We start from the raw sequence: 14,468 nt of genomic DNA on the forward strand, positions 1-14,468 counted from the left end.
AGCTCTCTTAATACAATACAGGGTTGCAAATTGGCCAGAGTCTATCCCAGCAGCATCGGGCATAGGTAGGATACAGTGTGTCTTTCCATTACAAAAAACATTCATACGCACGCACACCTAGGGCCATCCTGCGAAGCCTTGCAGAGCGTGTTTGTGTGTAAGTGACTGAGAGAAAGAAAATGAGAGAAAGAGAATGAACTTAGAGAGCACAATTTATGACACCCTCTCCTCTACTTAACTCCATTGGCCTGGGTACTGGTGATATTGGCAAGGATTTTGGATTGTATAATCTGGTGGAGTTTGGAAAGTAAGTGCAGATGGTGTTGCCTCTGATTGCAAGTGAGCTGTGTAAAGATTAACTGGTGGCATGAATGAACATGAAGCATATGCAACAGAGAAAAGATCATTGGAACTACATGGAAGGAGTTGTGGAAGATCAGTCATGTTGGGAAGTGAGGGAGAGACATTGTGTTTCACAACACTACCTGCAGCAGTGATGGTGAAATGTCAGGTGAATAATGCAAGGAAAAATTATAACAAAGTGAAGTTTAAGCAATATGTTGTCATCAGTAGCATAACTATAGGCAATGCGGGTGGGGCAGTTGCACTTGGGCTCATTGGGTTGGGGGGCCATGGTGACTGCATTGATTTTGTTTCCCAAAGCTTTATTATTGCCATGCTTGCCTGCTTGACATCACGATAAAAAGGTTAATGGTGAGTCTGACACTAAAGTAGGTGCAGCCTTTCAGCATTCAGTGTTGTTTGCCTGGGTGTTACCTGTCATTTAGTTGTAAGTATTAGAATGCAATCAAGGGAGCAGATGCCACAGGAAAATATGACAAAAAAAGTTAAGTATTTAAAGTTATGGCAAAATTACAAATAATTTTTTAAATTTTTTTTTGTTGTTGGCTCAATTTCATGAAGCTGACTTATGAATATTGATCCTTTATGTAGCCTGAGGTATCTCATTGATGGTGGCCATTTTTTAATTGTATTTAATTTAATTGCACATGAGGTGGTTGTAATTTATTTTATTGCACTATGACACATTAAATTCTAATCAAGCCACATATTGCCATATAGCACAACTCACCAAAGTGCAGTATTAAAAAATATCTCAACATCAAAATAAAACATTCAACAGCAGAGCAGGAGCACAAATGGATATTTAAAACTTTCTCATTTTAGTTTAGTGGGTAAAGTTCTACATCTTACTGTACATAAGTAATTGACTTGATTCATAATAATGCTGAGGACTACTCCAGAACAGCAACATGTACAAGTCTGAGCACCCATTAAATTACATCACAAAAAACAACCAAGGCTTCCAAGTCCCAAGGTGTAACTGAAAAGTTAAGACTTCACATGCACACACATATGCTAATCTATGGTGAGAACATCTGGAAACAGGTTTGATATACAGTAAACATTTTAAAAATTTGCTAAATTAACATTAGCCATTAATGCAGTGACACCACAGGTCACCAGCTAACTTAACTTGCACATCTTGGGGTATGTGCGAGAGAAAGTGGAGAACCCAGAGCAAAGCCAATGTAGACATAGGTAGTAAATGCCTGCTCTGCGAAACAACTGTGTGAAAAATTGAGCCCAGGATGCTAAAACTGTAAGGCAGCAGCAGTAACTGCCATCTAAACATGTTGCTGTATAATACTATGACAGTCAAGTACAAAACATTGCAAAATTTGCATACTGTACATATGCAACTGAGAAGCATCAATTTTATGATAAAGGAATTTTTCGTTCTATCATATTATGATTATTAAAATGATTATCTCACCTCAGTGTCCAGTCCAAGTAATATAACCATGAGAAACAAGCAGAATGCCCAGAGCTGAGGAAGAGGCATCATGGAAATGGCGTTAGGGTACACGATAAAGATGAGACCAGGACCTGCAAACAGTGTGCAAATGAAAGCTTAATAAGTTATTACAAAGAGCCCCATACTCTACAACAGCAAGTGGGAACACGAAAGGGCATGTTACATGGTTTAAGCCTATAAATCACACACATTTATCATTTTACATGCTGGAAACTTTTTCAATCAGTTGTTGTTGTCATTGTGGGAAGAGGTATGAAATAACCAAGTGCCTTCAATAACTAGGCACTGCCACACAATAAGCATGAGATGTTACAATTGTGTGCATTAAGTTTACCCTAGGATCCTTATCAAATCAGTTTGTTATTACATTACTCTTCAATTCTTTGGTTATTTTATTTCAGTTCTGTGTTGTACTCCCTACACTGAACTAATCTATTACAAAGAACTCCACAAAACAAAGGTCCAGACCTATTCAGTTATTAGCAGAAACCATATTGCAGATATTAACTTTTTTTAATTTATGGTTTCCATACTCACACCTAGCAATCCGTCAATTTACCAAATTTGCTTTATTTAAATAAAGGGTCATTATCTTTGCAATGAATACAGATTGTTGCCGTTATTGAATCAAATGCTTGTTTAATCTGTTTTTTTAAAGGTACTTTGTACATGCTGTGGTGGATTACCAGTTTCCCATTCCGGCCCTCACCCCCAGGCCGCCAGGAGGAGCTCTCCCAACAGCGTAGACATGCCCCGAATTCCAGCAGGGCCTCATGGACTATGTACTGTAGTTTCTACACACAGCCCTGCTGGATACCTTGGGGGCCACCAGGCGTCGCTGTAGGGGGGCTCATGGGCTCTTATGTGCCCTATAACCCGGGGGTACGTCATCATCAAGTGACAGGAAGAAACAACGTGCTCCCGGGTTGAGGAAAAGGACTGTTTACCCTGACCCAGAAGGAATAAGGAACTGTAGACTGTTGGACAGGAACACCTCCGGGTCAGGGTGTATCAAAGGACTGTGGGAAAGCCCAGACACTGAGCTGAGCTGGGAGGCAGGAGGGCGAAGTGTCTGGGCGAGGAGGAGTGATTATTGTGTTTATTATTGTAGTATATGAGTAGTGTGGTGTGGAGAGTGCTTTGTGCACGTTATTGTTATATAATAAAGAAGTCTTGGACTTTTATCCAGTGTCTGGAGTGGTACCTGAGGGTTCGAGAGGCGGAGCAACACATCTACTGCTACAATGCCTTGTTCCCTTACTGTAGGCTTTACATAAAAAGAACTCACCAGATTCAGCCACATCTTTGATGGGCACTCCCTGTTCATATGCCATGAAACCCAGTGTGGAGAAAACAACGAACCCGGCCAAGAAGCTTGTGCCACTGTTCATTAGACACAGATAAATGCAATCCCTAAAACAGAGAAAAGGAAATGGTTGTATATCAGATTATTTAGTGAATCTCCTTGATCATCAAGCCCTAGATGCTGTACAGTGCTTCAGAGCTTTCAGTAATTTTACAGTTAGGGAAAGTTTTTCTGAACTAATTTTTGCTGTGTCCTGCTTGTTATTTTCAAAATGCATGTCTTCTCTTAACTCTGCACAGTGGTTAGAGCTCACTTTATCTGTAGTGCCTATCAAAACTGCCAACTGCCAGAGATGAGTCTGAAGGTCTTACTTGTAGCAGTCATTGTTGTACTTGTTGTAGCTGCTGAGTGCTGTTAGACCGCCAAAACAGACAGAATAAGAGAAGAAAACCTGAGTTCCAGCTTCCATCCATACCTGTATGATATAAAATGATACTCTAATGAAGATTTATAAAAGTAGGATCCATCGATTTAATAATTTGTTGACACGCTTACCCAATTCATGATTTTGGGGAGTCTTGCTTATTGTGACATAATTGAGCACAAGGTGAAAACCAGTCCATTACAGACTGAGTTGGGGAAAGTTACTTTTAAAAGTAACTTAGTTTCATTGTTAATCACTTACAAAAAATGGTAGTTAAATATATTACTGAGTCACTAATTATAAAATGTAATATGTTGCAAAAAGTGCGTTACTTCTGCATTACTTTCTTGTTTTGTTTGTAAACCTGATCATTTCACTGGCCAGTATTTGTTATTATATCCTGTGGAAAGATCAACCCAGCTACAGACAGATGCAGACCCACAATGTCCAGAACACACACTATTTATTTTTCTTTTCTCCTACACACAGCACAGTTAGGTTCAGTGCCGTCTTTCTTTCTTTCTCCTCCACTCTCCTTATTCTTCTGCCGCCTTCATTCCTCCACACACAAGCTCTGTCCTCTTCCACCCGACTCCGGCTCGTCTAATGGAGTGAGGCGGCCCCTTTTATACTGCCCTGGATGTGCTCCAGGTGCTCCATGACGATCTTCTGACGGCACTTCCTGGTGTGGTGGAAGTGCTGCAATCCTGGGCTCCACAATCCTCCTGGCACCCCCTGGCCACGGACCCAAACAGGGTTGAGCTTCCAAGCTCTGATCCCGTGGCCCCCATGCAGACCAGGGCAGCTGCCCTCTTGTGGTCCAGGGGAGGTGTAAGTCCACATATGAACCTTTATGAAGCTGACCAAAACACAGCCAAATTTGTTCATTTTCTTGTGTTTTCTAAATATGTTTAGTCCTTCATGTGCTGTGAAGTAAATGACATCCATCTACTTTTTTAATCCCTGATGTAAACCCTGAATAGTCATAATATGATCAATTGCCACTGTGCCGCCAGATCACATTGTTTCCACATATCAATAGAAAATAGCTGGATTAAAGCTAAAATGATACTTTATTAATAGTGTGATGTATGCAGTCCAGTAGTAGAAACCTCTTTTCAGCTTGGCTGTGTGATTAAGCCCTGCAAAGGCGCATTGCACTACGTTGTGATGTGAAAATCATGAACTCCCTGTGTCCCTAGATTGTGTTGATTAAATTTACCCTTCAGCACATGCAGAATTAAATGTACACTTATAACTTTTGTTCAGTTCTTTTCATTTGAGTGTACATGTGACTATTGATATCAAATAAACATCATAATTCTGTGAAATAAAGCTGTAATTTGCCTCATTAGTAATGCATTAAGACACTTTTTTCTCCTTAACGTAATTTGACTATGTAATGCAGATGATCTTCAGCTCATTACCCCCAACACTGTTTAGAGGAAAGTAGATACTTTGACAGTATTGAATATGTTCATAGTATACAATACTTATGCATTGATTCTTTAATTTGGATTTCACCTAATTTCTTAGTGGTTGGTACACATGAATAATAAAAAATAAATTAATGTGCTAGCATTTTGAGGATATTTAAAAAAGTAGGGTCTCCTGCACAATTCTGATAGTTTGTAATTAATTAGCATGTTTTTTTAGACCTTAAATATTTTAAACTGAAAGAATGGTCTACTATAAATGAACTATAAATTCACTGTTGCTGAAATTAATTTCAGTAATAAGACCTGCTTTTATTCATTATAGTATACAATCGTTGACATATTTCCGTTATTGAGTCTGATCATTTTATTATACTGACTTTATCAATCAAGTACAAACCACACCTCTGGGTCTGCAAGTCGAGATGGCTCTGGATACAAGTAGAAGATGATCCCATCTTTGGCTCCAGGCAGTGTCAGTCCTCTCACAAGGAGTATAAGCAGCATGACATAAGGGAATGTTGCTGTAAAGTATACTACCTGTAGGAAAGGGAATTATAAAGATAAAGATGAGAAACCTGTTTAATGCAGCCTGCTAATGAAGGAAAGCTTAGATTTACTTGACTAGTTTACAGTATTTGTATTTCTTTCAGCTTAAAAGGTATCAGAAGAACTAAAATGCCTCACCTTGCCTGTCGATTTGACTCCCTTCCAGATGCAAAAATAGCAGATGATCCAGGTAAGCAAGAGGCAGAGAGCCATCTCCCAGTGCAAACTGCCAAGTACTTCAATTCCTCCTGAGATGTTCAGGACTCGCCTTCTAAATGATCAGAATGTTTTCCTTCAGGTCAGAAACTGCTTGTCCCTCTCTACTATTATAAGACTTTATTTACTGATACACTAGTTTTAAAAGAGTTATTTGACAGAACTGGAAATGTTTAATATGTTATTTCTTTCTGTATATGTAAAGTGAAATGAATTCACTGACTTTTTAATTATAAATTAGTAAGTCCATGAGGTGTGCATTTTAACACAAGTGCTACTTACTCCCAGAATTCCATGGCAGGGGATGTTGAATTCTCCAACTCCGCTGAACTGGTTGAAAAATTTTTGTCAAACTCCTTACAGTGAACTGTACAGAAAGAAAAGCAGTACATAAAGAGCAACAGCAACAGTTTGTTTTAGTATGGTCTAGAAGGTCATGGTTTTAGCATTTTCATGCAATAATATTTAAAGTCTTATACACAGTATGTTTTTAGTGATAACTGTCATCTACCAGGCGGCACAGTGGCGCAGTGGGTAGCACTGCTGCCTTGCAGTTAGGAGACCTGGATTCGCTTCCTGGGTCCTCCCTGCGTGGAGTTTGCATGTTCTCCCCATGTCTGCGTGGGTTTCCTCTGGGTACTTCGGTTTCCTCCCACAATCCAAAGACATGCAGGTTAGGTGCACTGGCAATTCTAAATTGTCCCTAGTGTGTGGTTGGTGTGTGGGGGTGTGCGCACGCTCTGCGGTGGGCTGGCACCTTGCCCGGGGTTTGTTTCTTGGCTGTTGGCTGGGTTTGGCCCCAGCAGACCCCCGTGACCCTGTAGTTAGAATATAGTAGGTTGGATAATGGATGGATGTCATCTACCAGTTAGCATTGCATTTAGTGATGATATCATCATGCCACTAACCATCTTTGTTGTTCTACATTGTTTATCACAAATGACTCTGCTTGCTCCCTTGCAGCACCAAATATTTTATTATGGGGAAGGTTTTTGGGGACACCATTCCTTAAAACATAAATCCCCATTTATCAAATGCACAGAGTCTTCTTCTGTGGACCACAGCTATATATCACATCTCCATTGCATAGAAACCATATGTTTATATGGTTATTTTTATATTGTCGTGCTTGGGTCACAGATTTGCGCAGAAACACAGGAGGTTGTAGAGAGACAGGAACGTTATTCAAACACTGCAAACAAACATTTGTCTCTTTTTCAAAAGTTTAAACTGTGCTCCATGACAAGACAGAGATGACAGTTCTGTCTCACAATTAAAAGAATGCAAACATATCTTCCTCTTCAAAGGAGTGCACGTCAGGAGCACAGAATGTCACATAGATAGAGAAAACAATCTCTAGCAAACAAATCAATAGGGCTGTTTGGCTTTTAAGTATGCGAAGCACCGCGGCACAAAGCTGTTGAAGGCGGCAGCTCACACCCCCTCCGTCAGGAGCAGGGGGAGAAAGAGAGAGAGAGATAGAGAGAGAGAGACAGAGTTTGTTTTTCAGTCAAAAATCAATACGAGCCCTTCGAGCTTTTAGCAGCATGTCGTTTCAGGAAGCAGCTTCACAAAAGATAGCAACGTGAAGATAATCTTTCAGCATTTTTAGACGAGCGTCTGTATCGTCTAGGTGTGCGAACAGCCCCCCTGCTCAATCCCCATACGTCAGGATCACAGATAGTCAGCGCAAGAGAGAGAGAAAAGTAAGCAATCTAGCTTCTCAGCCATCTGCCAGTAGCGTCCCTTGTATGAAATCAACTGGGCAAACCAACTGAGGAAGCATGTACCAGAAATTAAAAGACCCATTGTCCGCAGAAATCCGCGAACCAGCAAAAAATCAGCGATATATATTTAAATATGCTTACATATAAAATCCGCGATGGAGTGAAGCCGCGAAAGGCGAAGCGCGATATAGCGAGGGATCACTGTATAGCTTTTTTTCCTTATGTTCCTCTCCCCAAATGCAATCTCTTGTCTTTGATCTGGGGTACATAAATCTAAATCCTTCTAGTTTCCTCCAGAAAGCTTCTTCCTGGGGGAGGATGTCATGAATCAAACACCAACACTACCTGTCCCCTAAAAAAGGAGTTCATATACACACCCAGATGCTTCTAAAGTCAGTCAGAAGCATATAGCAAGGCTTGCTTGTTTTACCTCTCAGAGACAGGGTAGTTCTTATCAGCAGTTCAACTTGTACTTCAAAGCATTTTACAGACAGTGACTGAAAAATGATAGATGCTACAGATTAACAACACCTAAGTGAAAGAACAATAACAGAGGAAATTTCACAAGACAAACATGGATTTTATGGAGTCCTTAACTCAGTTCATTTTTCTGAATTCCTGGGCATAACTTTTAAACTCCATTGCATACATTTAATGGTTAAATACAATGGATTGCTTAATAAATATTAATGTGTCAGTAGCATATGATATGCCCACCCTTATCCTTGACAATGGCTCTTTCTTCCTCTTGCTTACTGATTGATAATTAATTAAGTAGCCTATTTACAGTTTATTTTCTGACCATAAACACACATAAACTGGCACTTGAGACTCGATCACTGAGACCATTTATCCGTGTACCAAATCTTTTGACCAAGTCTGCAGATCTACAAGCACATTTTCAGCATAACACTCGGTTTGGAATTTCAAAGCCTAAATTTCACAAAACACTACACACAGTTCTCTACATCAAACACAATTACCAAAACTGAAATCATTCTTTATTTGGCACACTCATTGGCCAATTGTCTGCACCTAATTCTCAAGTCTGTAAATACTTGAAGCCAATTTCTTCACTTAAATAGCAGAGCATATGCACGATAAAAATGGGCATAAGGTTAGTTTTCTAGGTTTAGACAAGAGTTGAGGCAAATATTCCTCAGAGGGGCAAAGAAAGAGGCCTAAGGATTAGAGGAGGTGGACAAAGACAAAGACATGGAAGAAGACAAAGAAAATCCATTATAGATGAAATCTGGGCAACCCTGGTTGATCATGTGAGCAGCCATGGTTTGAATATGAGGTAGGCTGCTCTGGGTTCATCAACCATCCATGATTTTGTATATTGCATCTCTAACTGTACTCATCATTCTTATACCCCCTGAAGAATTTTTCTCACCATGGAGGTGGAAGGTGTGTGATCACCAACACTACAGATGCATACTCTTTCTCCAGGCAATGGAGGAGGCCTGTGAGAATATAGAAAAGGGGGCATTCCAGTGATTGCTACTTCAATCCAGAGAATACTTCCCTGGCTGTCTTGGCAGTGAGAACTTTGCTTGTGATGTAGATGACATACTGTAGCCAGACAAAAAAGGAGACAGGACATGGTCTAATTTTTCCTTACTTTTCTTTTTTCCCCTGTGAAAAACCTGTTTTCTGTGTCTTCTTCTGTATTTGTTTTGCCTATAACCCTAATGTTAATGCCTAAGTATGGGTCAAGATGTATTGTGTTTAGAAAAATAAATTTGTTTTTCCCTTCATATTTGTGTTAAATGTTTGAATGCATTTGGAACCATGTACAGCAGACCGCTGTGGACTGCACACTGAAAATGTGAAAGGTATTTCAGTGTTTTGCACTTATCAAATCAGTGTGCTGTTGGTGGTTTGAGTGAGTTACTGTATGTATTGGATGGTTTGTGTGTAGAATTCTGATGCAAAAATGCCATTTTAAAAGACTTAATACAACCTTGTTTCCAATACAGTTGGGATGCTGTGTAAAATGTTAAGAAAAACAGAATGTGATTTATAAATTATGTAAACACTATATTTAGTTGAAGATAGTACAAAAACAACATATCAAATGTTAAAACTCTGTAATTTTTATTGTTTTTTTTTTGAAAAATATATTCCATCTATCCATCCATTTTCCAACCCGCTGAATCCGAACACAGGGTCACGGGGGTCTGCCGGAGCCAATCCCAGCCAACACAGGGCACAAGGCAGGAACCAATCCCAGGCAGGGTGCCAACCCACCGCAGGAAAAATATATTCTCATTATGAAATTGATACCAGCAACATGTTTCAGAAAAGTTGGGATGGGGCCTCTTTACCTCTTTGCTGCATCACCTCTACGTTTAAAAACACTTTGTAAATGATTGGGAACTGTTGAGACAGATTGCTGTTGTTCTGAAAGTGATATGTTGTCCCATTCTTTCCTGACGTAGGATTTCAGCAGCAGTTTAAGGTCTCTTTTGTTGTATTTTTTGTTTCATAATGTGACAAATGTGTTCAGTGGATGACAGGTCTGGAATGTAGGCAGGCCAGTTTAGCTCCTGGACTCTTTTACTATGGAGCTATGCTGTCGTAATATGTGCAGAATGTGATTTGCCAATGTCTTGCTCAAATCAGCAAGGCCTTCCTTGAAAAACAATTTGTTTAGTTGGCAGAATATGTTCCTTCAAAACCAGTATGTATCATTTAGCATTAATGGTGCCTTCCCCGATGTGCAAATTATCAGTGCCACTTACACTAAATCACCATCATACTATCATAATTGCTGGCCTTTGAACTGTTCACTGATAACAAGCTGGGTTGGTTTTCCCTCTCCTGTTTATCCCAGAGGATGTGATGTCCATGATTTCTGAAAAGAATTAAAAATTTTAATTCTTCAGACCACCAGACAGTTTTCCACTTTTCCTCAGTCTTTCTTAAATGAGCTCAGGCCCCGAAAAGGCGGCAGTGTTTCTAGATCATGTTTATATGTGGTTTCTTCTTGTCCCTTGCCTACAGTGATTTTTCTGGATTCTCTGAAACATTTATATTATGTATCATAGATGATGAAATCCCTAAATTCTTTTTACATTGAAGAACATTATTCCTATTCTATTCTGTAGCAATATTTGCCTGCACACTGTTTCACAGAGTCCCCATCCTTACTTCTGAGAGTTTCTATCTCTCTGGGATGCTCTAAGATACCCAATCATGTTATTGACCTGTAGCCAATTAACATAATTAGTTGTGAGATGTTCCACAAGGTGTTTTCTTTTCAGCATTACACAACTTTTCCAGTCTTTTGTTACCCTGTCCCAACTTTTTTTTTTAAACGTTTTGCTGCCTCAGATTCAAAATAAGCGTATCATTGTCATAAAATAATAACATTTCTCAGTTTCAGCATGTGACATATTGTCTTTGTTCTATTTTCAATTAAAAATAGGTTTATATGATTTGCAAATTATCATATTCAGTTTTTATTCACATTTTACACAGCGTTCCAACTTTTTTGAAAACAGTGTTGTGTGATTTTCAATAAAGTTTTGGCTTTTGCAAGAGATGTCTGACATTTTTCATGTTATATGAGTGTTTTTGGGGATTGCGTGTAGTTCTGAAAAAATGAGCTGTAGTTTCTGAACTCATGTGTAAGCTGTAAAAAAAACAACAACTATAAAACAGATTTTGGCCAAGAAAAGAACACACTCATCCACACAAATACTCCTACAGTTACTCATAGCAGGAACATTCTGATTTGTCATTTGCCCAAATACACACTTTTTTGAATTATTAAAGAAAACCATTGGTAAACCAATGTGGGCACAAGGAGGACATGCTAAATCCTCGCAGACTTTGGCTGGGCTGTGAAATTTTGTGGCGGGACTTGACAAAGGCTGTTCACTCATGATCCCCCTGCTGCCTGACAGAAACTGATGAATTTTGCCTAGAACAATAGGGAAAAATGTTAATGTCCGATTTGCAAAGATATTACTAGAGATAGCTTTGAGTCTGTGTGCATCATTTTAGATCAGTGTTCAGAGATCATTTTTCACTTTGACATTAAAGAGTTTTTTCTGTCAATCAGTGCCATAAAAGCCAAATATAATCCATAGTGATTCAATGTATTATAACAATAAAATATAAAAACCTTCAAGGGATGAATACTTTTTATCTGCCCTGTCTCTGGGGAGGGTGTTTGACAATTGCTCTTTTCTTTTGGGCATGTAGTTGCGGCATAGTAGTTAGTGCTGTTGTCATATAGCTTTAGAGTCTAAGATGCAAGTAATTCAGTACCTGGCACTGTCTGTGTAGAATTTGCACATTTGTGAGGTTTTTCCCTTGTTCATTTAATACGCCAAATATATAAAAGTTAGGTAAATTGGTGACCTCTAAAGTGGCCAAGTTTGAGTCTGTGTGCCTCACACTACACAGACATACCATCCAGGTCTGGTTCCTTCCTGGTTTCCAGTGTAGCTTGGAAAGGCATTGCCTGCTCTTAACTCAATAACCCTGTAGTTAAATTATGTTCATTCAAATGAAGGAATAAGCATTAGTGTGGTTTATTAATGTTTGGTTTGCATGTCTTGAGCAAATCAAAGAAAATACCCAGTTCATTTGCAAATGAAGACTGTATTCAAGTAGAAATGGGCAGATTGATGTAATAAAATTTTCATCTAACTATTTAATATAATTTTTTTTGCATTATTGAAATTCTAGGTTGGCTCGGCAAACTTTTTGCAAATTTTGGTTCTTTTTGAATCCTTTGCATCAATTCTCCCCTTATGGCATAATAATCTTTGAATGTTCTTAATCCACTAAAGTCCTATATTTAATGTGTGCCACGCTTCATTATTAATAATGCTTTTAATATTATTTAATCAGGATAAAACATGTTTTAATTGAAAAACTTACTTTCACAAATACTAACCTAACCCTATCCGATTCTAAAAGCACTAGCAGATTTTCAAAAGATATTTGGACTCAAAATTAATTTGAATAAAAGTGTGCTTTTTTTCCAATGAACTCCATCCATCCATTTTCCAACCCGCTGAATCCGAACACAGGGTCACGGGGGTCTGCTGGAGCCAATCCCAGCCAACACAGGGCAGGAACCAATCCCGGGCAGGGTGCCAACCCACCGCAGGACACACACAAACACACCCACACACCAAGCACACACTAGGGCCAATTTAGAATCACCAATCCACCTAACCTGCATGTCTTTGGACTGTGGGAGGAAACCCACGCAGACATGGGGAGAACATGCAAACTCCACGCAGGGAGGACCCGGGAAGCGAACCCAGGTCCCCAGGTCTCCCAACTGCGAGGCACCGTGCCGCCCTCCAATGAACTCTCTAGTACACAATACTAGACTGGACACCTTCACATTTATCTTAGCCGAGCAGTTTAAATATCTAGGGGTAAATATCATAAGTATTTATAAAGCTCTTTTTCAACAAACTCTTGCTGTCTGCATGGAAAAAAATTAAATAAGATGTGAATAGTTGGTTCACTCTCCATCTCACATTAGCAGGTAGAATCAGCACTGTTAAGATGAACATCCTTCTCAAGCTTCTTTTTCTATTTCAAACTGTCCCCATATACATTAACAAATCTTTTTTTTAATAAATTAGATTCAATCATAACCTCATTTATTTGAAATTCTAAAAATCCACACATCCAAAGGGTGACCCTACAATGACCTATTGCAGAAGGGGGCATGGCACTATCTAACTTTCAATTTATTAATGGACGGCAAATTTACTGGCCATAAAGACCTGGACATTGACACTAATCAATGAATATACACAAGCTTGGTCTGCAACAAAATTATAATCTTGCAGTACTTCTTTATACTCCCTGCTCTGTGCCCCAACAAATACAAATTATTATCAATACACTAATAATCCAATTGCCCATCATTTACTCAGAATGTGAAAACAATGTAGGAAGCACTTTAAGCCAGAGAAGCTCTTGTCTGTCGCACTTCTACATGACAACTACTCTTTCCCACCCTCTCAAACATACTGGAAGTATTGCTTGGAAAATGTCTTGGATTAAAACTTTTAGAGACTTGTACATCAATAATGTTTTTGTATTCTATGAGCAGTTAAGCTTCAAATATAACTTCTCATCTATGCAATTTTTCCACTACTTTCAAGCTAGAAACTTTGCTAAACTGAACCTGCCCAATTTTCCTCACCTTCCACCAATTTCTATTCCAGAAGAAATATTGATCAGTCTTGAAGTCTCAGATAGCATCTCCATAATTTATAAAAAATATTTTAGTCTCTTCTTTTCAAAGATCCCAGAGTACATTGAGGAAAGGATCTGTCACTCAATATTTCAAGAAAAGAATGGAAGGCAGACATGCACAGAATACAATCAAGCACTCAATTATTCATCTTAAAATCTTCTACCAAGTACATTTATCTCGATTAAAACTATCCAAAATGTTTTCAGGGCAAGATTCAACCTGTGAATGTTGTAGTCTGGCTCCAGCCTCACTGGGTCACATGTTTTCGGCATGCACCAAATTAATGTTGTTTTGGACAAAGACCTTTGAGTGCCTATCAGATAGCCTTGGTGTCACAATCACACATAACCCATTAGCAAGTGTGTTTGGTGTACTCTCAGATGGACTTAAAGTGGAGAAGGACAAACAAATCATAATTGCCTTTACCTCACTACTAGCATGTAGACTTATCTTGCTCTACTGGAAGAATCCCAGCCCAGTACCTTTATGTCAGTGGGTAACTGATGTTCTATACTATCTGAAATTGGAAAAAATCTAATTCTCACTCAGAGGATCTGTTCAAAATAATCATCTTCTATGTCAGTGAAAAGGATACTCTTCCTTTCTTGCTGCTTCAAGGACTTGCTTTGTTGGCTGGCTCTCCTCTCTTTCTTTTGGGTGAATGTTGAATTTTGGTTTTCTTAAATTTGATTTGATTATATGGACTGTTATTTACTTTTAATTAAA

General features: G+C 38.9%; 1 protein-coding gene across 1 annotated transcript in view; it reads right to left on the reverse strand.

Annotated features, from left to right (window-relative positions):
- Window positions 1-14,468, reverse strand: part of LOC114643797 (sodium- and chloride-dependent GABA transporter 2-like) — a 63,473-nt gene that overhangs the window by 14,125 nt on the left and 34,880 nt on the right. Inside the window, exons 5-10 of the mRNA XM_051924816.1 lie at window positions 6,054-6,138; window positions 5,694-5,826; window positions 5,412-5,546; window positions 3,518-3,621; window positions 3,129-3,253; window positions 1,799-1,911 (exon numbers count right to left, since the gene is read on the reverse strand). Of these exons, the coding sequence (XP_051780776.1) occupies window positions 1,799-1,911; window positions 3,129-3,253; window positions 3,518-3,621; window positions 5,412-5,546; window positions 5,694-5,826; window positions 6,054-6,138 (695 nt within the window). The remainder of the gene's footprint in view (window positions 1-1,798; window positions 1,912-3,128; window positions 3,254-3,517; window positions 3,622-5,411; window positions 5,547-5,693; window positions 5,827-6,053; window positions 6,139-14,468) is intronic.

The sequence above is a fragment of the Erpetoichthys calabaricus genome, chromosome 3, assembly GCF_900747795.2.
Source record: "Erpetoichthys calabaricus chromosome 3, fErpCal1.3, whole genome shotgun sequence".
Taxonomy (NCBI): Eukaryota; Metazoa; Chordata; class Cladistia; order Polypteriformes; family Polypteridae; genus Erpetoichthys; species Erpetoichthys calabaricus.